Source organism: Catharus ustulatus, chromosome 2 (assembly GCF_009819885.2).
Source record: "Catharus ustulatus isolate bCatUst1 chromosome 2, bCatUst1.pri.v2, whole genome shotgun sequence".
Taxonomy (NCBI): Eukaryota; Metazoa; Chordata; class Aves; order Passeriformes; family Turdidae; genus Catharus; species Catharus ustulatus.
This window is the reverse complement of record NC_046222.1, coordinates 55,396,647-55,422,707: the sequence shown is the minus strand read 5'-3', so window position 1 is coordinate 55,422,707 and position 26,061 is coordinate 55,396,647. Positions and strand designations below refer to the sequence as shown.

Here is a 26,061-nt window from a genome sequence, read left to right as displayed (position 1 = left end):
TACCCTTCCATTTATCTATTTTGCATGGCGGGTTTCTATTGTAAATAGGAAGCAATTGGTGGGTGGTTTGCCTCAAAGCATAACTATTTTTTTTCCTCTTGTTTTTCTGCAAGCTTGTTTTTTGTTTTTTGTTTTTTTTAAGATAGAGAGACAGAAGAGGTGCAAGTTCGGTTCTATCTACACAATTTTCAACTATTTTGTTTATTCTCTGATTATTTATTTGAATACCTATTTATTTATAGATCCAGTTCTATTTTCATTAAAACTTCCTTGGTTTTTGCTCTTCACTTTTCCCTCTACTGGGATCCATCTTTGGGAAAGAAAACCAAAGACCATCCCAGCAGGATTACTTTAAGAGCACAACTACTCAGATGAACTAGGGCACAGGAGGAAGCAACAGCAGAGTTCTGCCTTTTGATAACCACTGAACAAGTCCAGATGACAAAGGACAGGAGCACCCAAGCTGAACAAAGGTCAGTCTGTCTGTCTTCCTGATTTTTCCACTTTCTTTTTCCCTCTGCAACAACCTTTTTATTACAGCATTATAATCCAGCACTCTGTAATGCAAAATCATGCAAAGTTGGAGTTTTTTTGCTGCATTCTCTTCCACTTTAGCTGAAAGCACTAGTTCCCAACTAATTGCTTTTGATCTTGCCAAAGTTCAAGTTACAGTATCCAATTTTTTTTCATCACAGCAAGCTCTATTTCCACTGAATGAATACTGATGAGTTAGACACTAGAAAGTGCCTTTGGTCAAACAACATGCCTTGTTCTGAATTCTCAGTAGATCTAAGTAATTATAAATCTGTCAGTAAAACCTTCTTCACTTTCAAAATGAACTAGAATGTTTTGTAGTAAATTTCTAAAACTTTTATCAAGATTTTTTTCCCTGGAAGTTTTTTGTGTGTAGCACAGGGCTGCAGGGTCCCTTCCAGATCCTCCCTGGGCCACCAGCCTGTGCAAGAGCAGATGATGAGGGACAGTGTGGCAGTGTGGGAGGGAATCTGTACACTCAATACCCTTTTTGGGGCAGGATGGGGCCACAGGATCTCACTTCACCCACCGTGAAGCACAGACTTGCCCCTCATTTGACATCAGTAGGACTGACAGTGTCTTACAGAAAACACCATGAAACCTGGACCACCTTGGTCGAACAAAATTGTCTGGCAGATCTAACTCAGCCTTTGCCTTACTGTTAGGAGCAGATATTAGGGTTGCCCTTTCCCCCTTGTTTCCATAGCTCTTGTTTTCATAGTGATAGCTGAAATGGCAAATTTAGACATTTCTTTGGGAATATAACACAGAACTATAATCTGAAATAATGTACTTGCAAGGTTCTCCAATATAGAAAAGGTAGTGAAGGAAAATTATTACTTCAGAGATACAGTGACATGTTCACTCAGAAATTAATTTCTGAATAAAACCAACCTCAAAGCATGAGTGGAAACCGAAAACCATGTTTTAAAGAAACTATTGAATATGTGCGTTACTCATTCTTCAGACTTCTTACTGTGGAAATTAGGCACACTCCTATGGGTTTTCCAGCAATGTTAAAATACCATGCAAAGTTACTGTGAGGATAGAGGCATTTCTCATTAAAAAGCCCTCTCTGGGCATGTAAAGAACAGTTTTTGAAGAGCAATTAGCTCCACAAGTGCTAAGTATGCTATGCAGCGAGAGAGCTGGGGCGCTGACAGGTGATGGGACAGGAAACACCAGGTCAGTGTCTCCAGCTGAGGAGGTGCCTGTGCAGCTCCTGCCCAGCAATCCAGGCTGGGCAGAGAGGAACCATGACAGCCTGAGAGAACCTTGTGTGATATCCCAGATGAAGTGCAATTTGTTTGGCAATCCTTTGGAGCCTTCAGATGCAAAAAAGGAGCGAAAAAAACCCACTAAAGTATGGGGAAAAAAATAGGACTCTCATATGCCCTGGGCAGAAAATGCTTTGCCAGAGACAAGGGATTCAGGAGCAGAGCAGCAACAGCCAGAGCTGCAGCAGGAGGGGAGTGTGTGACTGGGGCTAGGAGGGAACTTCCCATGTGTGGGCCAGTGAAGTTACCTGTCCACATATGAACCTCATTTTCCCCCTTCCCAGTTGCTCTCCCTGTGTGATCCCTGACAGTGGCACTGAGGACAGGAGAAAAAAGGGACCATGTGCCTTGTGAGGGATGGTGACCTTATTTACTGTATAGCTGCAATATTGCCTGTTTGTGCCTAATTCATCACACCTCTCATGAGAAGATGCCCTTCTGTTACTGCTGCTCCTTGCTTCTCCAGCCAGCCTAGTCCTTTCTGAGTTTACTCCTACCCCAGACACATCCATTTGTATGTTTTTCACGCTGCATCTCCTTTTGCTCCCTGCCATGCTTCTGTTCTTGCTAGGGTGCCTTCGTATCATCATTTCTTTTTCCTAGCAGGTGTTTTAGCTTGTCCTAGTTTCATAAGTTTCACCTTCTGCATCCTGATGAAGCTGATGGAAAAAGGTGGGGTATCTTGGCAGAAATCCCCTGGAATACAGCTCCCAGCTGTGTAGCAGCATCTAGGGAGCCGGAGCAGAATTTGCTGTGAATGAACTACACACAAAAATGTCCTTTACACTAATTTCTTACCTGTCAGCAACTGCTGAGCCCAAGCTCAAGAAAAAAACATGAAAATTATTTATGGGTTGTGCGTAATATTCTAAAACAAATGACAAACTAATCCCTGTGCTGAAGGAGTAGTGAGGGCACAATTCATTAACTAGAAGCTTAGTCTCCACCCTATATTTGATCAATAATACTCTCTAACAAACAAACAATAAAGAGAGATGTAGCTGTACTCTGGGACCAGGTCTATATGACCAGATCGGCATTCAGTGTTAGAAGTGCAGCTTCATAAGTAAATATGTGTGGCAAAATGCCCTGACAGACATCTACACTTGTTTATTGAAGAGAGGAATATTGGATACTGTAATTTTTTGTCCCCTTAAACAGTAGAATGACTTACCTAGAAAACCCTGTGGACAAAAATAATTATATCAGGACAGCTGGCATAAAATGCTCATTTTTAACAATTAAATAATAAAGCTTTTCTCTTTAGAAATAGATATTTTGTAAAAAAATAGATATTTTGGGAAAATATTAAGTTTGTAAAAAGCTATATATTAGATTATACTTTTTAAAGTTTACTTTTCTACTTCTGATTTTTTAAACTGAAGCTATCTAAAGACATGTATTGTATTAAAACTGCATCTTTTGGTGCTGAAACAAATGCAGCCACTGTGCTGATGTCTGTAAGGTGAAGTGAAACTATGCAGAGGAGCCAGTCCGATTTTCAGACTGCACCTGGATATTCTGTACATTGATAGCCTACCAGCTGTTTTCAGAGTTATAGTGGGTATCAGCCCCCACTTATCTAAAACAAAGGAAACAGAAGTGAAAAACAGCTCATCTCCCCTGGTCTCGCTGTCACCTGCATGGTGATTATCAGGATTACACTAATGGGCTTGCCTGTCCTTGGAAGTGGATACACTGGAGGTTGATGCTGCTTTCACCTCCAAAGCAGTGCTGGGAGGAGCAAACACCTGCATCTGGCATCAGGAAAGTGACCTTGGCCAAGCCCCTTTGGACAGTTTGGGTGGTGTGAGTGAACCAGGAGCTCTGTGGAGCTCTGTGGAGTTGTGGTGTGAGCACAGGACTGTGGCCACACTCTGGCACATCAAACTGCCTGGCATCACTGAGCTGTAAAACACCTTCAGGGCTGCTCCAGGCAAGAACAAGCCCACTTTTCTTGGAGAGAAACCAAAAGAGCTCCTTCAGGCTACTTTTGCACCTTTCATTTGGGGCATGTAATCCTCGGCTGCAGCCACAGAGCGGGGCCCTTGTCTTGGGGAGCCTGTGGAGGGCAGTGGGTTCCAAAAGGTCACCCAGCCCATGAGCAGCTGGGCTGGAGCTCACAGAGCCTCCTTGGGCAGCCGTAGCACATGCAGCGAAAATAGAAGGTAGATTCTTCCATCAAGAAGAATGGGAGGTGCACAGACCTCGTAAATAATCTTCTCACACAGTCTTTGCTAGAGTTCTCACTGAATAAAAGTAAAAAAGCTGAAGGAAAGAAGTTCAAGTACAGTGGAACATGTTGTTCCTTTTGGGATTCAGCCTTGCTGGAGTACTGTGGGGTTAGACAGTGAGGGGAAGGCAAACAAGCTGCACAGCAGAGGAGTAACACTTGCTCCCATGTTAAAAGACTTTTCTTGGAAATCCAGATGACTTTCAGCTTACAGATACAAACCTTCCAGGTGAGCTGGCAGAGAAGGGCTGAATACAGAAAATAATTTCAGTGGAATAAACCCTCCATGGAGCTGAAGAGCTGCTATGTGAAAAGCATGACACTGTTTCAGGATGGAAATAATGTGATAATCTTCAGGGCAGATAAATACAATAGGTGAACTTGACAGTAGGGCTAATGTGACCAACAGTGCAAGAAAGTTTTAGATATAGAGGCTGCTATGGCTATCAGCAGGTACTCTCATTAAATACGCTTGAATGGACCATATTTGGTGAACTAAAGCAAAATAATTTTTCTGTGTGTTCCAGAAACTCCTTCAGTACTTTCCTCATCCATGCTTTATTAATTTTTTTTTTCTATAGATTTCCTGGTATACTTTGCAATTACCTGATGCCATGCAGTCTTGGAGTCGTCTTTTAACAAAGTTAATGGCAGTGTTTAAGTTAGAGGGCTCAGTAACAACTGAAAACGGCACAGGGAAGAAGCTGACTGTGAAATATGAACCCATACCACAAAAAGGCAGTGGAAAAGCTGGGAAAGTATGTGGCTGCAGGGAGGAGGGGGAGCTGAGCAGCTCTTCAGCAACAAATAATTGAACTAATTACCTCCCAGTAAAGATATTGCTTACTTAGCTCCAGGGATGAGAAAACACATCAGGAGGAGGCAGAGAGCAAGAAGCCTCTGAGTTTTATCACTGACATGAAGGAGGCAGCCTGAGGATTGTCTGATCCAGTCTTCTTGCCCAAAGCAGGGTCAGCTGCAGGCAGGTCAACATATGGAAGCACTGCAGCCTCTCTGGACAACCTGCGCCAGTATTTGACTGTCCTCCTAATAACACATTTTCTTGTGGAATTTCATGCATTTCAGTTTGGCCTCTTGTCCTGTTGGGGGCACCACTGGGAAAGCTCTGGCTCCCCCTGCGTCCTCCTTCCCATAAGGTGTTTGTATACATTGATGGGATCCTTCAGAGCCTTCTGTAGATGTAATAGTCCCAGCTCTCTCAGCCTCTCCTCATATGAGAGATGCTCCAATCCCTTAATCATTTTAGCTGCCCTGAGCTGGGCACAGTGTGGGATGTCGGCATCTCTCTCTTCTCTACTGGGGACCCCAGAAATGGACACAGCAGAAAATATCCCACAACTCTAGTTGGAGTAGAATAGTAGAATATTTGCAGCGGGAAGTACCCAGAGTGAACATCTAGTCCAACTGTGGGGCTGACCAAAAGCTAAAGCATGTTGATAAGGGCATTGTCCAGGTGCCTTTTAAACACTGGTAGGTTTGGGGTATCCACTACCTCTCTAGGAAGCCTTGTTCCAGTGTTCTCAGGTTAACTTAGACTCAGATTCTCAGGTGGATTTTTTTCTTCTTCCTCTTTTCTTTTTTTCTTGACTTAGCAATCCTCAAAAATGCCACTGTGTTTTTTGGCTGTGGTTTCTCCTGATGCTATTTTTTTGGAACCCACTAGTTTCTATTCAAATCTGTCCTGAAGAGAACAGATGCAACTCAGCTGAAATCATGATGACTATACAATCCCGTATGTCACTGCAGAGTGGAAAAAAAATAATAGCATCTAGTAAACTCCAGAGCAAAATCAAATGTGTGGTTTCAGTTATCTTTGCTATTTTCTGCAGTTGGAGAAACACTTTCTGTTTTGGTGCAGTTTGGCAACAGCTCACTGAACACAGCCAATGGGGTTTCAACAGTTTGTATTTTAATATTAAATGTCTCTATATCTGCAAGTGTAAACACATTGCTGGGAACAAATACCCATCTCAACCTGTGGTTTCATTTCAGGTTTTGATTAAATTCCTCCATTTGCAGCAAAGGAAGCAACAAATCTACAACTTTGTCAGTAAGGGAAGATAGTCAAAATGTTCCTCTGTCTTGATTTACCACTCATTTATTTCTGTCTACCAGTCAACATACAAATATATTCTGTTACAGGTTTGGGATTTAAAAGAGCTTTCAGAAGGGAAATAGTGTTTCCTGATCCCTTTTAAACAGCTACCTCTTTTTTCAAGGCCAATTGTTAAATACAGTGAAAAGTGACATACAAGAAACTTTTGTCTAGATGAATAAAACATTCCAAGTTGTAAATAACTTAATCAAACCAGTTTGGCTCAGGGAATCTGCAGGCTTACATTCTCTATTAATCAGCAAGTTCTTTGGCCTCTGTAAGGAACTAATCACCACCATAACTCATTGCCACTTATCATATTGCATGTCCACTTTTAAAAATTGAAAACACCAACTCCAGCATCATCTGTATTGTTTGTAAACAGCAGTGGCATTTCTAATGATTATATTTATACTAGACTTTCCAAATGTGTATTTTAAAGCCTGTGTGGTTAATGGCAGAACCTGTCTTGTTCACGAATGCATGGACAGCTCGGCAAGAGGTACAAATGTGTTTGGGAAGTGTTCCCCAACCCTCAGCCTGCTGGGCAGTGGTGCCATGTGAGAGGAGGGCAGCTGCTCCTGCTAAGATCATCCCTTCTCCCGGAGTTACACCTGTGTTACAGAAATGGCAGTGACAATGCCATGCCTTTCTTAGGTCTCTCCACTGACTTGGATCCAGCCATGAGAGCAAAATTTGCTTGGGCTTGGGTGGCAGGACAGAGCTGTGCTCACACAGTGCAATAAGGACAACAAGCCATTGCACCAGTCTGGGATTGCAGTTCTACTTAGGTCACACTTAGGGTCACACTTGACCCTTTGAATCACTAATTTGAATGTCTGGCTTGATTTAAAGCCCAGCTGACCACAGAATCCAGTTCACAAAGCTGCTCATTATTTTACTGCAGAAATTGAGTGACATGTTACATTTTGAGAAAGGGGAAATGATAAGCCAGAAAATGGCACGGCAAAGAGGAGTTACAATGTGAATCCATTTCTCTTCCCCTCTCACTGGCCTTTCTTTATGCTGATGGGGAAAAGTGGCAGAGCCATTGCCATTTTTCTTGGCCATCCCTTCCTATGCTCTGCAGGTACACCTTGCACCTTCTCTAGGTCAGAGCACAGGTCTTCCCGGCCATTGTGCAGATCCCTGTGTGTCCCCCTCCACCCCCTGTGCATTTCTGAAACCACAGTCCTCACCAGCACAAGCAATTTCTGTCCCCGCTGGCCCTGCTCACCTGAGTACAAACATCATGTGCCTAAAGGGCAGGTTAGGAGCTCCTCACTTGCTACCTGTATTTGTTGAATGCAGATCTTTTACAGGAAACCACTGGTTTGTTCTGGTGTCCAGTAACAATAAACTGCAGTATCAGTGAAGAGTGAAAAGGAGTTGTGTGGTATTTATGATTCAGCAGCAAAAGCTGCCCCCTGGAGGAACATGTCATTAGGCAAATGAGATAATGAGATGCAACAGGGTCCAAAAATACCTCCACACATTCAACAGTGAGTATCGTTATTGTAGTCACTTTACTAAGTTAACCAAAGAGATTCAAAAACTGAAATACAGACTTTATACAGAACGAGTTGTGAGTACAAATAAACAAAAGCAACATTCTTCAAGAATTACAGTAAATTCACGAATACAAGCCGCACTGAGTATAAGCCGCATGGCCGGGTGTTGGCAAACATTTTGTTTTTTGTCCATAAATAAGCCGCACCCGAGTATAAGCCGCTCTGTGTTCGCAGCGAGGACCCGCGTGCAACAAAGTTGCCAATTAGTAACAGAACTGCGGCATGGCGGGGTTTACTGGCTCGGCTCGGGCCATGAGGGCTCGGGGCTGCCGACAGGGCTGGGTGGCCCAGCTCGGCGGGGATGCTCAGGGCTGACCGCCGCCACCGCTGGGCTCGGTCACCCCGGCCCGGTGCTGCCCCACGGCGGCAGGGGGGGCACAGAGCCCGCTGGCACCTGTGGCGGCCATGGGAGCCGGGGATGTAGCCTGCCTGCTCCTGCGGCGGCGGCACGCGGGGACGGGAGCCCCCCGTGCCGCGGGGCCAAGCAGAGAGAGCTGCCCCTGCTTTCCCCGAGCCGCGGGGCCAAGCGGAGAGAGCTGTCCCTGCCTCCCCCGAGCCGTGGGGCCAGCAGGAGGGAGCTGCCCCGCCTTCCCCACCCCCTGTGCTGCCTGCAGGGAGCAGCTCCACCCGCCACGCAACAGAGTATCAATTTGTAACAACCGCGTAAATGCAGGGCTTTACTGGCAGGAGCTCAACTTTGCAGTTTGCACTGACTTGGTTTGCACTCCCAGGGTTGAAAATGTCAGAAAATTATTCACATATTGGTCGCACCTGAATATTAGCCGCTTTCACGGTATGAGAGCAAAATTTTGGTCAAAACAGTGCGGCTTGTATTCGTGAAATTACTGTAGTTGTGTTTTATATCAATAAATACTGAATAAGATGTGAAAATTAAAGGGAAAAAAAAAGAAACAATATCAACAACTCTAAATTGTCCCAATATTTATAATTTTAGCAGATTTTTTTTTGTACTTTAGCAATAGGGATTTAATCCAGAAGTGCTTATATAATTAAAAAAGGAAAAGAAAAATAGTCAGCATATTGCTGACACAAGACCAGGGAAGGGGTCACAATTAGAGCAGAAAAATGACACATTCAGTTAGAACTGTATTACAATTTGGCAGGAGTACTCTTAATGAACACTGTCTATGTGTAAGAAAAAAACAGCATCACAATTACAGGCAAGAAATGATGATCAGGTATCATTATCTATTGTCCAAAATGAAAATTAGTTAAAGGGGAAAAGAAGACTAGAAAAGGAAAGGAGAAAAAAAAATAAGGAAGCTTTTAAAAACACCTCTTGATAATAGTCTTCTAAGGCAAATGTTACATGCACTACTTCCCCAAGAAACTAGACAAAGCTCTTCCATTCCCTGTGTGTTTCCTCTCATTTATTTTCATGAAGAAAGATTTGAGAGAGCAGAGCGCTGGGAAGAAATACTGCAAACCTCTAAATTGGTGAATGAACTTCCAGCATCACTATTGTATTCAGGGTAGGAGGAACTGGAAGAAATTATGTTTTTCAGCCTCTGAAGTGCAATGATCAGTAGCAAAAGGAGAAAAGCTAAGAGACTGAGGAAAATAGAAACATAGACATAGACGTTGGATAAACGGCCAGGCGATGAATCCACTGAAGTTGAAAGGGATGTGGGATACAGCTCCAGAAAAGTCCCATTTTCCATGTTTCCCACAAATCCAGATGAAGGGTCAGGTTCTGACATTATTTGGTTTGTGTTTTAAAAATCTCAACAGATCTTGTATTCAAAGCCCGTTTTAGTGGCATCAAAAGGGTTTCTTTTAAGCAAACATTTTTCCATCACAACAGTGAAACGACAAGTCAGCCAGTGAATGAATTTATCCTTTACTGTTCAAGCTCAGGACAATTTAAATTTTATCCTTCAGAACTGCAAGGAGAAAACAACAAAACAGAACAAGGTTAATTTACTAGCAAAAAATGTGCACCTGATATAATTTAGGTCTTAAGAATTGCATTTCTTAGCTCAAAGATGCAATTTTTAAAGAATTAGCTAGCAATTATCTTTTATCTCCATTTTCCAAAATGCTGGGATTAGAAGAGATCCTACTGAATCCTAATGGATTAAAATTGACTCTTCCCAACTACGAGTTGTTAAATTGCTGAACAGTACAATCAAAGATGTACTTTATATGGGACAGAGGTATTGGAATCCAAATTTATCTTTTGATAAAAAATCTAGTCAAGTAACTAAAACCCCTTCAAGATTTCAGCTCCTCAACCTTGATGAGCAAAGCCACTCAACATCACAGTTGATGATGAATCCATTAGCTACTTACTCCATAGTGTCTTTCCAGAGCTACCCAGAATTAGAAAATCTGCCAGACTTGTTTTCTTACTGTGTATTTATGAAATGTTTTGAATAGTTTCAAATATCAAAATGTACCTCACTGTAATTCTGCCATGGAGATCTCAATGGCAGGCATGTTTCAGTGGAGTGATGCAGCTTCTGACACCTACAAGCAAAATCCTAAGGAATGGGCAGCACTGCCCGCCCAGCAAATGTGAGAGGATTACCTAAGGGCTATGGACAAAAGGTTACATTCCAGATTTTTTTTATCATTTATTTATTGTGATTTTTGTTTTACAGTGGAGCTTTCGGTGGTTTAAATCAAGCATCCCAATAGCCTGTAACATATGCAGGAGTACAAAACTGAATCTGCAAATACCAGACAAAAATATTCCTACTGTTCTATATAACTCATAGTCATGCATAAAATATACTAAACTAAAACCATTTTATAACCCTAATAGTATTTAGCCCCACAGGAATTGGTATGTGTTGTACCTCATGAAATAAGTCACAACAGACTGAACAAAGAGAGATCCTTATGAGATTATACTCCTTTTGAACTGTCTTTAATTTAGTGATATAAAATTAACTAATGGAACAATATGTGTTCATTTCATGTTCTGGAAATAGTTACGTTAATAGTTAAGCTAATTTATCCTTTTTAAAAGATAGGCTTTGATATAGAAGATGTTTATTCTTAATTACTTGTCATAATGAAAATCAGATCCATTATTAATTGAATTGCTCTATAATAACTTAAGGAATTAATTCACATGAGTTCTTTAACATGGATCAGAGACACTCAACTCTGATTCCAAATGAAGCCACGAGTAGTTTTATTCAGTGCTCCACAGCTACCACTTCAGCTCAGGTTCCTGCTTCTGCTGGGAGAAGAAGGTAAATGCCATGAACTGTTTGTCTCTCTTACCCTAATCCTCCTGAAGAAATAACCAGACGGCAGCTTCACCTTCTTGTTAGATCATTGGGAATTTTTTTTGCATTTCTGAAAACTAAATACAACAACATCATAACATTTAGCCCAAACCTAGTCCCAAAAAATGATTGGGAATTTTGCCACTGGCTTCAAAGTATAATAGCAAAGCTGGTAAACTGCAATAAACCTGTTGTCTTTCTGAGAGCTGTAAACTGACCCAGGAAATGAATCACAGAGGCAAACTTTTCACATTCTGTAGTGGTCCCACTTTTCCCTCATCTATTTTTGGAAAGCTGAGTTGGTTTAAGGCAAAGAATGAACTGCAAATATTGTTCCTGAATGACTGCACATGGAGAACTCTGTCTGACAGGAGATACTTTCCAACCACTCTTGAAAACTCCTGGGACAGCAGAACTGGCACCTGTCTGCTGGACGACTCAGATTTTGTGGTGTGTCTGGGTCTGGATTACTTTGTCAGAGGCACCTCTGCAATGCCAGGACAGGGCTGTGTGACTTGAGGAGGCTCCCTGGGTCCTCCAGGCCAGCCTCACTGCTGAGAGCTGCAAATCATACTCTGCCTTTCTGACTATGGGTGAGTTTTCCTGCTGCTCTGTTGTTACACAGCCTTGCTGTTCTGATGAACAATCTGCCTAGAATATTCACATATTTCAGTAAAACAATTCACTGGTCCAAGAAGGCACAGACTCTACTTCCACACTCTGCTGGTTTTAGATGTACAAGAAAGTAAAACCTTGTTCTGCAGCTCTGGTCCCCCAATATGAGTGTTGGCACAAAATGAAAGACTCTTCTAGACACATGGTGTCATTTGTACATCCTGGCTTTTCAACCAGAGCCACTATTTAGGTATATTCTTCCAGCTGTGCATTATTTCTTCATTCATGTCCTTGGTATAAATAGTTTCACAGGTGAGGACAACCATTCTTATTCCAGGGGTAAGCCAACTTGATAGTGTAGGCAGGCTCAGTTGGAGTTTTCCATATTTCCTTTTATCCTGTAGTATGGAGGCAGAGGGCAAGGTTGCATCCATCAGAAGGGCAAACTGAGCAGGTGAAGGATAAGGCAAGGCCAGCTGCAGCCATGCCCAAGCTAGCCCACTACTGCATATCTGATGGTACCTGCCAGAAAATCCATTTTGTGGGGAAATGCAAATATGGTCAGGAGCAGCGGCGTCACAATTAACATATGCCCTGAGTTCCAAATTATATGTAAGATAAGTAATTTAATCTTTAGCATTGCTAAGGCAGTAACCATCTCCCAGTTCAGACTAAAGTGAATATTAAATGGGACTACAACACTCTCCAGGATGGCATGAACAGAGTCTTTTCATAGTCCCAATGTCATAAATGCTTTACAGTCTCTATTGTATTTCTTCATATTTCTTGATGCGACAATTGTACTTCTCCAGGCTCAGTCAGATATAATTTAATGGTGCATACTCACACCACTGAAACCCTAAAAATTGAGGAACAGGCAGCAAAGAGAAGTCTGGGAGACTCAATTTCTTGAGAGTTTATATCAGCCAAAGAAAAGCACTTTGTTTTCTTGGTTCGTTCTGCATTTTTGTGACTACAAGCTGAGAAGTGCCTTGGCTGTTTCAGTATCTTCAAGATTTTTAAGGAGAAAGACAAACTGACGTCAAAGAAAATCAGCATTTGTATATTATATAAACCAACACTTTTGTCACAATCTCCTATGAACTGTTTCTTTACAGGTATAAGGTATCCTAAAAAGCCCTTATTGTAAACATCTTCTAATAGATGAGATCTTAATTTGCCTTTAGCCTGGTTACAACAGAGAAGTCCCTCGCCTGGCCGAACTTCAATATGCTGTAACAGGGCAGGAAGAGCAGGAGGTAGATTATGCAGGTTCCCAGGTGATGCCAGTTCTTATTCATCCCTAAAGATCCCCCAAAGTTCTGCTGTCATAGTGAGTGGTTCCAAAAGCTGGCAGCAAGTTTTCACTAGATCAATAAATGTATGAAGGCCAGGGAACTCCTTTTAATTCTTTCTCACCACCTTTGTTTTCTACATTTATTTCCTCCCTATATTACCAGTATTACCCTTCCAGCAAACACAAAATATTTAATGCCAATAAAAATATGTTTCAATGCTGATACTAAAGGACTGAATGAATTTTATGTACCAGGAACACTTCAGCCTTGAAAGGCAAGATGCTCTAGACTGGAAAAATGTAGCAGTTTAACATCATGCAACTAAATAAGGCAGTAGCTCTAGACAGAAAAAAAGATGTGAGCAACATTTTATTCCATTGAAAATGTAGGTACTAAAGGCAAAGAATGACTTCTAGCTTGAAGTTTACCAAGAATATGATCCTTAATATTTCTTCTTGGGTATATGCCTTTGGTAATTAAAAGTCCACAAGTAAGTAGGATGCTTCTTTTTCCCATTACAGATGGACCTTCCAGGAGCAGAGAATCCCTTTTCCACTCTGCCTGGGAAGCAGCATCAATTGCCAATTGACTCAATAACATAGAGCACAGAAGGAAAAGAAAAACTATTTCCTGCCACAAGCAAAGTTTTGCTTTTAATTTATGATCTAATTTCATTTTTCATTATGATTTAAATTTATGTCTTTGAAAATCTAAGACGACAACTGCCCAGATGGCTTGGTTGCAGGTTAAAATCAAGTTATATTTTGTTTGGGGGTTTGTGTGGGTCTGGAAAAAGGAAACCCTCAGAGCCATAAGGATACTTAGATTAATTCAGATAGGCTCCAATGATTCTCTAATTTACATTTCCCATGGATCTGCGGATTATAGAGTCATTTATATCAATGTAAATCAAAGATGTCGTGACCTGGGATCAGACCCAGAACCCGTGAGTTAAATACGGTCTTTAAAAGTAAAAGAAAAATGAGCAGGAAGAAAGAATAAAATACTTACAAGCAGGAAGAAGATATGGAAATAGAAGCTGAATGAGGAGGATGTGGTTGGTGATCACACTCAAATCTAAAGGGACTGCATGCTGAGAAAATCCCCTATAAAAAAGCAAATAATAGTGGAAGAGTTTAGTAATAACTACTATAACAATAAAATAAAAGAAGGGCAAGTGCTGAATTTTGACTGCTCTTACTGGCAGAAATTTCAGAAAAAGAAAAAGCAAACCAACTGGAACCCCGGCTTGTGTTTCATTCCTGCTAACAACATCCTTTTGCTGTCCAGTTACAGCACGGCATGTACAGTATCAAAACCACAATCCTGAACTCTGCTTTATAGACAGGCTTTGATAACACCTTTCTCTCCTTCTGCATTGTGCTCCAGGACCAAGACAGATATCTGTCTTCTGGCACCTTTTAAGCACTAGAGCACTTGTATCTGCTCTCCAGTTCATTTCACGTTATACCCTAAAGACTCCTCCCAGCAATCAGGTCTTTTGGATTAGACACTATTATTTATTCATTCTCTTTATTTCTGATTATCTACAGTTTAAATTTTCACACACCTGAAATATCCAAACTGAATACATTAGATGTACAAGAATAGCTAGAAGAATTTTGTGTGCTATGTGCATTCAATACCTAAAATTAAAACACAGGCCATGATTTGTTTTTAATAAAGTAAATTAAATTTCTTGTGTATGAAGAAACAGTCTCAGATGATACAGATTAAAGCAAAAGAGGGGCCACTCTCAAACAGATTTTCTCCTTTGGGAGAGAAAACACACTTCCACAGTCATTGTACATCTTAGAGCTCTGCCCCTTCAGCACATTTGGTTTGACTGCATTAGAGAAGCAGATCTCTGGGGATGGACGTTGATGCATTGTTGTGCTGCTTTCATCCCTTCAGTCACTGAATCACTTCTGGTTTAAGCCTCTCCAAGTTCAATAAAGAAAATTATCAAGTGCAGCTGTTAAAAGAGAGTATTGTTGAAATCCGAATGTTTTGATAACATTGACTATGCTAATGTTCTACCCAAAAGGAGTCAGACAGCTTCTTGACCATCTCTTTGAGAAGGAGAGGTAGGAGGCTGTAGGTGAACCCCAAAGTCAGCTGCCCCAGGGATGGACCCAGCATGTGCTCTGGATGTGAGGGTATGAACCTTTGTCACCTTGCCAGAACTGCTTCTGAGGCTGAGGTAGGTGTGGTACAGGATGGAAAGGGGGTACAGCAGCCCCAGCATGTATTTTCTCTGGCAAATATGCCTCACATAGCCAAGAGCTCTACCCTATGCCCCTCAGTTTTGTCTGTTTGTAGCAGAGACCCTTTTCCTCCCCTTTATTAATTTCCTGGGGGAAAGAGGCATAGATCTCTGCAACTGGGCTGTATCTTCAACCAAAGCAAATACAAATTATTTGCTCTATTTTCTTGGTAGAATCTTTGTTAGCCCATCTCCCCCCAGATACACAGAGCACTGCTTGTGCCCATTTAGCCCATCATTCAATACAACAGTGCCACAATCTCCAGCAAGGCAAGGGGACCGGAACCTACCAAACCTTGGCCTGATAATCCTTGAGGTTTCCTAAGTGCAGGCATTCATATTCAAATGGCAAGTGTACACAGCGAGGCAGGGATGGCAGAGCTTTTAATTATCTTTGAAGAACAGAGAAATACTTGGACCAGAACATCAACAAGTTTATCTTCAGAAGACCCCTTGCCATACAGTTGTATCCCACAGTCCTTCATCCTCTTGCACCACTCTAACACCCCTCACGGCTATTTTTTACCATTTCAGCTGCAGCAGTAGCCTGCAGAAGGATTTGGCCCAAACAGTGTATTCATTCACTGTGCCAGTAAGATATTCAAGGAGTAGGGATCTATCCATTCCCTGTGTCTCTCAGGATGTGGAGAGGGGTAAGGAGTCTCACTGCCTCTGAGACTTTAGATACAGAAATGGGCCCTCCTGATCTAGCCTCCTAAAAGACCATCAATCTGAATCTCACCCAAAAGGCACAATCACCAAGGAAATTAGTCTCCTTCCTGTGCTGGCTTGTTATTTTTTTTTTTCCTGTGAAAAAATACAAGTTGCTGAAAAAACCCCACCCAAAACTCAACAGCCTACTCATTGACCACAGTGATGGGTCATATTTGATTTCTTAGCATCCACTCCCAAATTTATTCCCCTTATTGCCACTCTGAATAACTTTTGTTGCCACTCTCAGCCAAATTCAACCAAGGCAGAAACTTCAAAGAGATCTGAGCTCCTAAAGTTTAGTGGTAGTGGGTGATCAGGCAGAGAGGACATGAAGGTTCATGAAGCCATTTGGCTGCCCATGACAGCTTTAAATATTGGTAATAGACTTCTACAGTCAAAAACAGCCACTAAGGTGTCACTGTCAAGTGACACACCCCAGGTGCCCAGTGAGAAAGGAGGTCCAGGGCAAGGTTAGCCAGGGAAGAGGAGAAACCAGCAGGTGTCAGAAATCCTTAACTTCTGCATTTTGTGTAATGACTTCTTGTTTGATTTCTTGCAACATCTGATTTGGAAGTTTTGTTTGAACAGAAAATTTAGTGTGATGTGAAATGGTTGCTTAATGAGAAATGAAAGTTCCATTAAAACCCATTTTCCTCAGTGGAACAAGTACATGAAAGTATTTCAACTGCTTCTGCCTTGTTGCCTTCTTATGTGATTGAGTCATCCCTTCCCATTCCTGCTACTCCTTCTTTCTGAAGGCCAAGTGATAAGCCTCTCAGGAGATCCCATCCATCCAGCATACCTGTGTGTGTGTGGCATAGCGGTGATCTAATTAATCTCAGAACAAACAAAAGTTAATTAAGCTTTGCTACTTCATGCCTCACTCTTCACGTGGGCTCCCAATAACCCCTTTTTTTATTTGACACAGGCAGAGCACAGCTGAGGCCAAGTGGCCAGTGCAATGGAGGGCTGTGCACTGTTTGCCCTTCCAGAAGCCACCACACTTCTCATGGGGCAGTGCTTCAGCTCCTGCACATTGTTTACTCAGACTAAAACCTACCAGATAAAATACCAGCTCCAGGGTAAGCTTGTTATCAGAGCTTGTTTTCATTTTTTATCACACTCGTGTAAAACCAAAAACTTGAAGTGCTTAGACCTGCAGGTTCAGCTCCAGGTAGAGGAGGAAAAACCCCTCAAAGATATCATACATATCCCCTTCATCTACAAAGAACGCAGTTTTAGGACAAAGTGTGGTTACCTCTGGAACTGAATGGATTTAAGGACTCTATTTTGTCTCTCCCAGTGCTGCAGCACATCCTCCTGCCCGATGCCAATGATGTGGCTGCACGAGCATACCTGAGAGCCCTCATCTCCCACACTCCATGTGGGCACGTCCACTTCTGTCTCTGGAGAATTCTGGGCAGATTACAGCAAGGAGTTCTGCTGAACAATAAGTACCCTTGCTAGTAATGGGGTTATTGGTCCTTAGCTAAAGAAGCTGTGACCCAGGAAGCAGAGTCCTGAACAATAAGAAAACACTTTTCTATTGCAAAATTCAGCTGATATACTGATTTCAATATATTTTATAAAAACAACAGGTATAAATCACAAATTTTACAAATCCGTATCACACCCAAAAATGTCAAGCAGATTTAATTTCAGCCTTTTTAGGAACCTTGTCACAATATAATGCTAGGACACAATTTTTTACACATGGTTCAACAGAAATTTCTGTTAATGCATAATTTTCAGATTTTTTTTTCTCTCCAAAAAACCACAGATTCAGTATCAACTACATGCTGTACACTTAAATGTCAATGGAGTTTTAGGCACAGATGTGCTATCACAGTAACTCACTGTAACTCTGCTTTCTGACTCGGGTACCTCAGCATGCTTTACCAAGAAAAGTACAAAAACACCTTTGATTCTCCCTCACTGCTGTAATAGAATATCCCTGTCCTCATGCCATTCCTTATTTTACAGACACAGGCTGCATGCATGCCCTCCCCTGACAAAGAATCCGTGGCACATTTGTGTGCCTAATATTCACATATAGTCCCTGTTTGCAAAACAGCCTGCCACAATTTAGGCAAAGAGACAACACGATTGCAAAGGGAGCTGCGGCGAGCCACGCTGTGCTGTGCAAGCATAAGGGGGCAGGGTTGCACCTGAAATGCCAAAAAAAAGCAAGTGAGTGATGTAGGCTATGGAAGGAGAGTTTCTGCTGGTACTAGAGTGATCTGTTCAACAACTGTCTCTCAGATGTCCTAGCTTTAGGGGACACTGTTGTGCTCCAACCCAGAGCAAGAGTAATTCCAGTGGCAGGGATGGTGACAGCATGGGTGAGGGCTTGTCTTAGCATCTCACCAGATGGCTGCTGAAGGCATCAAACCAAAGCAAATGTGCTGGGACATTTCAAGGAAATTAAAGGAATGATGGACAAGGTGCCTATATGAAGCCACAAGTAAGCACAAGGTGGAGCTCGGAGAAATACAAAGATGATGGCTCGAGGGAGAAAGATGCTGAGAGCACAGGCTGATCAAAGCCCAGGGGTACCTCTTGGGAAAACAGGAGACTTGGTACATCCTGTACAGACAACTGTCAAGGACACTTGAAAGCAAAGCCTCAGGCTGACATGTCAGATGCAGGGGGAAAGAGGGAGCAGCAGCACGACTGGCAAAGAGGGGAGATGCAGATGAAGTGCCAGGCTAAGAGGTGGGTTGTGCAGCAGCACCATGGATTGACTATGTCGTAACAGGATTTCCTCTGCACAAGCCAGGAAAAGGAGGCAACCGCAGTCATGAAGACACAGGGGGAGGACTCCTTGCAAAAGAGCGCAGGAGGTAGAGGTGAAAATATTCTGACTTTTCAGTATTTAGATTCCAAGTCAGACCTATTAGAAATACCAGATTTTTCAGCAACATCTGGGTGTACTCTGTCATTGAGATATTTCCTCTTCTGCTTCTGTGTAAATGGGGTGCAAGGAGGAAAGGCCCCATTGCTTCCTGCCTCTGATGGGGAATTTACAGAATACAACTTATAATTTGCACTGCACAAGTAAGACCCAATTATGAACAAAGACACTTGGCAGGGGCGCGTTATCCCAGTTCAGCCTTTTACATGTGAAAAGATTAACAAAATACCCAAGGCAATAACTTCCTAAGCCAAATATATCCACATACATACATGGTGACAGTACTAGATTAGACCTGGATGCTGAAATAGCCCAAGAGCCTTCCCCAGCAGTTCCAGGTCCTGCAGCATGCATACTCTTGACACCAAAGCACACGCACTGGATGTAGCAAGCAGCAGCCTGCAGGCAGGCCAGCCTGTGTGCCAGAGCACAGGAAAGCTGGGGAAACATGAGGGAGGCAGCGGGGACATGCCTGCCTTTTCTTTCCCCTGCCTTGGGTGATAGGGGTGACCCAGTCCGAGGAAGAAGTGGCAAAGGAAGGCAACACAGCTACAATCAGCAACCATCCCTAAGGGGAACAAGCCCTTCTAGGCATAACAGCAGAGAGAAGGCAGCTTCCTTTTGTTTCGGTCTGTTCAGGCACAGAAAAGTTACAATGGGTTCAAAATGACTGTAAAAAGCAAAATCACAAGGAAACAGACATGACACTCTAGCTGAATCCCTTATCATAATAAAACTGCCAGCACTATATGCATCTTATATGGTCCAGATTTTACACATTTCTCCTAGTTATCTTTCTCCCATTCTGCTATAATTAGCTAAGAATTAATTTAATAATGGTTAGTATGCATTCCTAATTGTCTTTGCTTATATAAATGTTAATCAGCATGGCAAATTCTAAGCCCTTTACCACTATTTTCACAATTTCCCTCTAACTGTTTAGCATTTGCAAGGGTAGGAAGAGCTTGCTTCACTTGATTTCTGTTCCAAACTTTATTGCATCTAGCAAGATGTTGAAACAACCTGCAGCTTTTAGGCAGACATAAAGTGCTTGCAAAGGGCACATTTTTTATGCATCCATCCTGTGTTTTTTTCCATGCTGTGCTGTCTAAGCTCAGCTCTTCTCCCACTACATTGGATAGGCATGTTACAATTTATTTGCAGAGGGAGCAATCCTTTCCCCGTCATCTTTACGCAAACAATGTGATAGAGCACACGGGTGGTAGTCTGTGCTTATGCCCGCTGAGCCAAGAATTTGCTTGCACAGTGATGACCCAATGGTCTGCGCTATCACACCCTGGGCTGCAGCATCTCTCTGCGAAAGAAACCAGCCCGTGCCTCCCTTCTCTCCGCATCCCTCCTTCCAGAAGCTGTGCTGTCCCCACGCTCTCCCAGAGCGTTCCCCTTTTCGCCACCGCCGAAAGCAATTTCTCCAAACCCAGGAAGCGTCCGTTCAATTCAAGCACTCTGCCAACCCGCGAAGTGAGTAAGGCTAAATGCAGGCTCTTTCCAAAAGACGTCTGTGAGCGATCAAGCGCAGGCCACAAAGCACGTACCTCGGTTAAACGCTTGTGAGCATCAAGCGCCCTTGGTTACAGCACAGGACAGGCAAACAGCTGAGGATGCTCCCTCGGAGCAGCAGCACGGGCGAGGCACGGCGGGAGCTGTTCCAGGGCGCACGGCAGCTCCCCAAACCCGTCCCCAAACCCGCGGGGGACCCGCCGGGTCCCGGCTCAGCCGAGCGGCGCCGCTCGGTGCCGGACAGCGGGAGCGAGCGGCCCCGGCGCTGCGGGCACCGGCGAGCAGCAGCGCTCGGCCGCCGGGCAGCCGTGCCCAGCGCGCACCAGGGCACCGGCAACGCGCACAGCCTGAGGGGCAGGGCAGGAAAACACACCCCACACCCGGAGTGCCGACCTCCCTCGAAAAGCAGACAGTTGACGCCGCCGGGATGCTCCGCTTTGGGATGCTCCGGCCAGGATGCTCCGCTTTGGGATGCTCCGGCTCGGGATGCTCCGGCTCGGGTGCAAGCGGCAGCGCGGCACCTTGCCGCCCGCAGCCGCCCCGCTGGGGCAGCTCCGCTCCTCTCTCCGCGCTGCCCTGCGCGGCTCCAGCCCCGCTCCGGCCCCGGCTCCGCTCCGTCCCGCACGGCAGCGCCGCCCCGGGCCCGCCCCTCGCCCGGCCCCGCGCCCCCCGCCCCCCGCCCGGGCCGGGCCGGGCTGAGCTGGCCCTGGGGCCGGCCGAGCGCACCCGCGCTGCCGGAGCCCCGGCCAGCCCCCGCCCCACCGGCCCTAGGGGATGGAAATCACCGCGCATCGCACAAACCCGCGTCAACTCCTGGCTCCTGCCGTCCCACAGCCGTCGCACAGCATACACCCCTGAAACGAGCCAGGGTGGTCCCTTAAAAATAAAATAAAAATCCCAAATTAAGTCCGTAACCCACCGGGCAGAACTGCCTGTGGGAAATGCGGGTTCCTTCGGAGCAGAGCTTCTGCAGAGGGGTCAGATCGTGGCACCGTAAGGGGAACTGGACCTAGCGAAGGAGTGGGTTAGAAAAGAGGTTTCCTGGAAAGTGGAAACTTGCAGATGACTTTGGAAAACTCTGCCAAGTTTTTAGCTGGCTACTGAGACCCTCAGGGATACTCTGACAGCACTCTGACACTGCAGTGAGTTATTAGTTGTGATGAGATCAACTGAGATAATAAGGTAGTGTAAATGAGAACAAAAGAGAACGACTTACCTACATATATCACATGTTGTGGAATGAAATAATGAGAAAATTTTGGCTGGGTCAGACACAATTCTTTCCATGGTCACTGAGGAAGGAAAGGTTCATATGGATTCTGGTATGCCTGTCTCATCCACTATGGTTTTTTTTTGGCCAAATGACTTTACTGTGGTTAGACATCAGTGATGAGCACTGTGAAGAGCAGATGGGGAGTTTAATGCACCCTCTGCAGCTCAGTCTTGTGTCTGGCTAATGTCCACATGCAGTTCTGAAAGGATGTTGGGAAAGGTTGTTCTTCATTTTAAATTGCTCTTGGGGAGCTGTGCAGTCCATAATGTGCTGCGGAGGCACTTCTGTGAGATGTGCTTTCTTTGATACAGTCTACACAGTTTCAGTAGAAGAGTAACTTGGAATATCATGAAACAGTCAGTCTTGGAGGAACAAGACATATGAATAAGTAGAAAAAAGACAAAGCTTGAAGGAACAATCCTTCCCAAGACTGAGCCATATTTCTTCTTGATAATAACCAGTGAATGCAGTGACATACAAGAGATGGGTTTGACTTTCAAGTGGCAAAAATGTTCCATATTTTGCCAATGAAAAAGGAAATCAATGTTTTTGTGGTTTTGGGGTGGTTTTTTTGGCTTAGGTCTGGCTTTTCAGAGTGGAAAATCACATGCATGGCATATGAACAAAAAAAGACTAGAGTATCAGTTAGTGCTATGATATTTCTAACCTGGAAGCATACACTGGCTCACTTCAGCTTGCAGCCACTGCAGAAAAGGGCACATTTGACAGTGAACTTGCTGATTACATTAACTTCTGTGGAAATAGAACACAAAGCCTGTTGAAACTGTGGAGAAAGAAATGTTGTAGACACCTATTACAGTACTGGCCATTGTTAGATTAGAGGTGAATAATCTTGCTGGAACCACTTTAAAAATACAGAGAATTTACTATATCCTTTCTTATTTGTATACTGTGATTAGAGGTGGAGACTTTCTGGTACGAGCCCTGTATCTGGGATGTAGCTGGATATAAACAGAGATAGATAGTCCATTGAAATTCTCGACATTGATTTTGCATATAGATAAGTTCCCAGGTACAAAATTCTTAGGAGATAAGAGAACTAGAAGTGGTAAAGCAAAATGTTTGAATCTTAAAAAAAAAAAAAAAAAAGTCAATGGAAAGGTGGAATTACAACCTGGGTCAGTCAGCAAGAATTTTCCCAAGGTCAAGCATGGAGAAGAACAGAAGAAAAGGCAAATGCAACAGAGCTGAAGTGCCTGCTAAGCCAGGCATGTTGTTGCTAGGACTGGCCAGACAAAAACACAATGTTTTCTAAAGGAAACAAACTATGATTGCTTGGAAATGTATTACTTTTGTGGATTTTTCTTCAAAGCCTAATCCACTGAAGAATGAGAAAATTTCTGAGTGCTTCCCACTGATGAATGTGCTTACTGCAGAGTATCAGGCATAGTCACTACTAATCCTTGGCTCTGGAAAAAAATGAGAAGTCAAATCCAGATCTATCCACTATGTCCTACAATCTCAAACAGATGCAATGTAGGTTAGGTTGTTCAGGTACAAAAAATACAAGTACTTAGGCAACAAGAGAGAATTATTTTTTTTAGCTGTGCTCTGATTTTTCATTCTTTTCCTGGGTAAAGCACCTCTCAAGGGGAGGTGAACAGCACTGCTAGAAGAGGTTATGCTTTGTTCAGCAGAGGGGAGAGAACAGGGCAGAAAGGCTTTTGTGGTTTTTAGAGGTCACTGCTGTCTCTGTAAGTTTTTTAGCCTGGCTACATCACTGATGTCCTGCCACTCTTTGTGGCTTGTTCATTTGCTGTGAGCTGCTCAGTGGCATTGGGTAAAGCTGCACCAGAGGAGTTGTCAGCCTCTCTCACCAGTGCTGGTGGCTGCGTCAGGACCTCATGCAGAGGCTGTGGCAGCAGGAAGCACCACAGCTCCAAAGTAATTAAGTTGCTCTTTTATTGCTCTTCCTCCTTCATGCTATCTATGCAAACAACACAGTGTGAGTTGGCCCTTCCTCAGGACAGTGTCTTTCATGCAAAAAGTGTTTCAAAGTGTTTTGCAATGATGAAAGAGTATTAAACAGATAAATGGGAAGACAGATATTTTAAGAGAAGGTTTGAAAGAAAGATGACAGTAAAAGCAGAAAAAAATTTGTGAGAACAAAAAAAGTAACAAATGGAGCCAGTTTTTAAAAACTATTTTTCCCTTTTTTAGATGCAGTTGCAGTCAGATAAGTACTGACTTTTCCTTGCAGTCAGAGCAACAGGTTGAGAGGGTCTGGATGGGTCTGGTTGCCTCTGAGGTTCTGGAAAGAGCACATCAAGGAGATGTAGCTTGACTGATGCTTAGTGTGATTGGGCTTCCACAGCTCAATCCTTGCTGCTATTAGACTGTCTATGAGACAGCATGTCTGTAGTGGATAGCTTTTAATAGCTTTTCTTAGAATAGAGAAAAGTATGGAAAATTACATGTTATTATTGTCATTATTACTGATTTGATGGTTCTTGATATGATTTCCTGTACCTGCTCAGAGTCATTAGATGGACAAATAAGCAAACAGTGACTGTAAAAACTTCCAAAGAGAGTTCTTGCTCATCCAAGTTTGAGTACAGGATTTAGATGTATATCACCTTCTCTGGTGGCCTTAAAGCCTCTTCTCTTTCTCATTTTGACTATCTAAGGAGCTTAGGAACTTCCTCAGAAAGGTCTGCTTCATTACACTCCCAAGATATAGGAACATAGCAGTTAAGTGAACTAAATCCCACCCAAAAAATCAGGTCCTCATCTGTTCAGCTGGGCTCTTCACTTCAAACATTTATCTATAGAGAATGCAGTTCTACTGAGACCCAGGTTAAAAATAAACCCTTCTGCCATTTGGACAATCAGTGAATACTGTCTCTCCCCTCATTCTTCACCAAGGTCCCAGGAGAAGGCACTGAATAGTAATGCCTTCCTGAACCTGACCATGTCCTGTTAGTGCCTGGATTTGTACTCAGCTTGTAGCACTGCCTTCAGCACCCATTTTGTCTTGTACTTTTTTGTGAACATGGTGGCTGAAAGCTAATGAATTTTCAGAGCATTTTTCAATACTGAAAAGGCCTTGGCACTATAATTTGCATAAACATTACTATTTAATAATGGCCAACACACAAAATAGGAAACATCTTTGAAGACTTATTGAGACAATATTTAACTTCTAATTCCTCCATCACACAAAAGCTGGTTGTTAATGCAAGGACCAGCTAAATGAATTCTAAAGCTCAATTAATTCCATCGTTAGATGTTTTTAAAATACTGTTAGACTACTATTAGATGTAGAATTCTCCAGATACCTCTGGTCTTTTTAATTACCTGGAATCATTATAAGGAGCAGTCACTGAAGTTCATTCATTCTCTCCATGCTTCCTGTAATCCACTTACAAACTTTGCCATCGAGCAACCTCAGGAGAGGCTATCTTTAATGAGTGCCCTATGGAATAATGGGCTATTCATTACCCTAAATGTCACTTGTAGCATATTAATAGATTCACGTTCTAATAAGAGGACAAGTGCCTCATAAACTGCTTATCTGTGATATAAAACCTTGGCATGGATCAGCTCTGTCTCTTAGTAGTCAGCATTTTTCATAAAATCTTTTTAATTTTTATGAGTTGGCTCTTTGTTTAGGACATATGTGCAGTGAGGTACATTAAGTGCACAGATAATGCCCAAGGTCAAATGGTGGTGTCTTCTCACATCTGGGGACTGCTGCTGCTTCTGGGAATCAAGGTTCATTAACAGCCAACAGCAAATCATGTACACAGCCAGATGAGAAAGTTGCACTTGATTTTTAAAGGCAATGAAATTCATCCATAACTTATGATGAATAAATAGTTCTGCAAGTATTGCAACTGCAAGAGTTTGTTTTCTTGGAAATTTGTGTCTTGTGGCTAATTACTTGTCTTCACAAAGACACAAGCTCCACTTGAAGTTTTGCTAGGCAGAGCAGTTATAAGGTGCCATGTGTGTATGTGTGGTTTTTCTCATGGTCTGTCTCTCTATGAGAAGGATGTTTCCTGCCCTAAGTTCATAAGGTCTAATTACAGCTGTTTCAATGAAACTGATTCTGGTTTACTTAAGTATTGGTAATATTGGATTGAACTTATTAAACCTGGGCATCTTGCCCACATTTACCATCCATGACATTTTAGATGTCATAGGGTAGACACTGAGACATTGTGGAGTGCTGGTAGATATGAACAGGGCCTATAGGAAGCATTCAGCTTTCTTACTTGGTAACTGGGATTCAGGCAGGATGCCTAAGGGCATCTCAAATGGCACTGAACTGAGCCCCTGTTCTCCGCTCTCTGTATTGGAATCTTGGGCACGCATGTTCAAATATACACATAAAATTAAGTATTTAAAGAAAAATTCAAGCAGCCAACTCCCACCTTTTTTTATTGTTTAAATATACATATACGCTGTATTTTATTACTTGGTGGGGGAGGGTGGAAGTGACTGCC

General features: G+C 43.0%; 1 protein-coding gene across 2 annotated transcripts; it reads right to left on the bottom strand.

The window, feature by feature from the left end:
- Positions 1 to 9,100: 9,100 nt before the first annotated feature.
- Positions 9,101 to 20,903, bottom strand: SERTM1 (serine rich and transmembrane domain containing 1). 2 transcript variants are annotated; one of them, XM_033052448.2, is made up of 4 exons: positions 20,713 to 20,903; positions 13,916 to 14,010; positions 10,987 to 11,068; positions 9,101 to 9,635 (listed from the first exon to the last, which is right to left on the bottom strand). In XM_033052448.2, exon 4 carries the CDS (start codon positions 9,450 to 9,452, stop codon positions 9,129 to 9,131), a length of 324 nt encoding a protein of 107 aa, XP_032908339.1. In that variant the 5' UTR covers positions 9,453 to 9,635; positions 10,987 to 11,068; positions 13,916 to 14,010; positions 20,713 to 20,903; the 3' UTR covers positions 9,101 to 9,128. The 2 variants fall into 2 exon arrangements, with proteins under 2 accessions (XP_032908339.1, XP_032908338.1); XM_033052447.2 differs by lacking the exon at positions 20,713 to 20,903 and adding an exon at positions 20,355 to 20,563.
- Between the last annotated feature and the right edge of the window lie 5,158 nt (positions 20,904 to 26,061).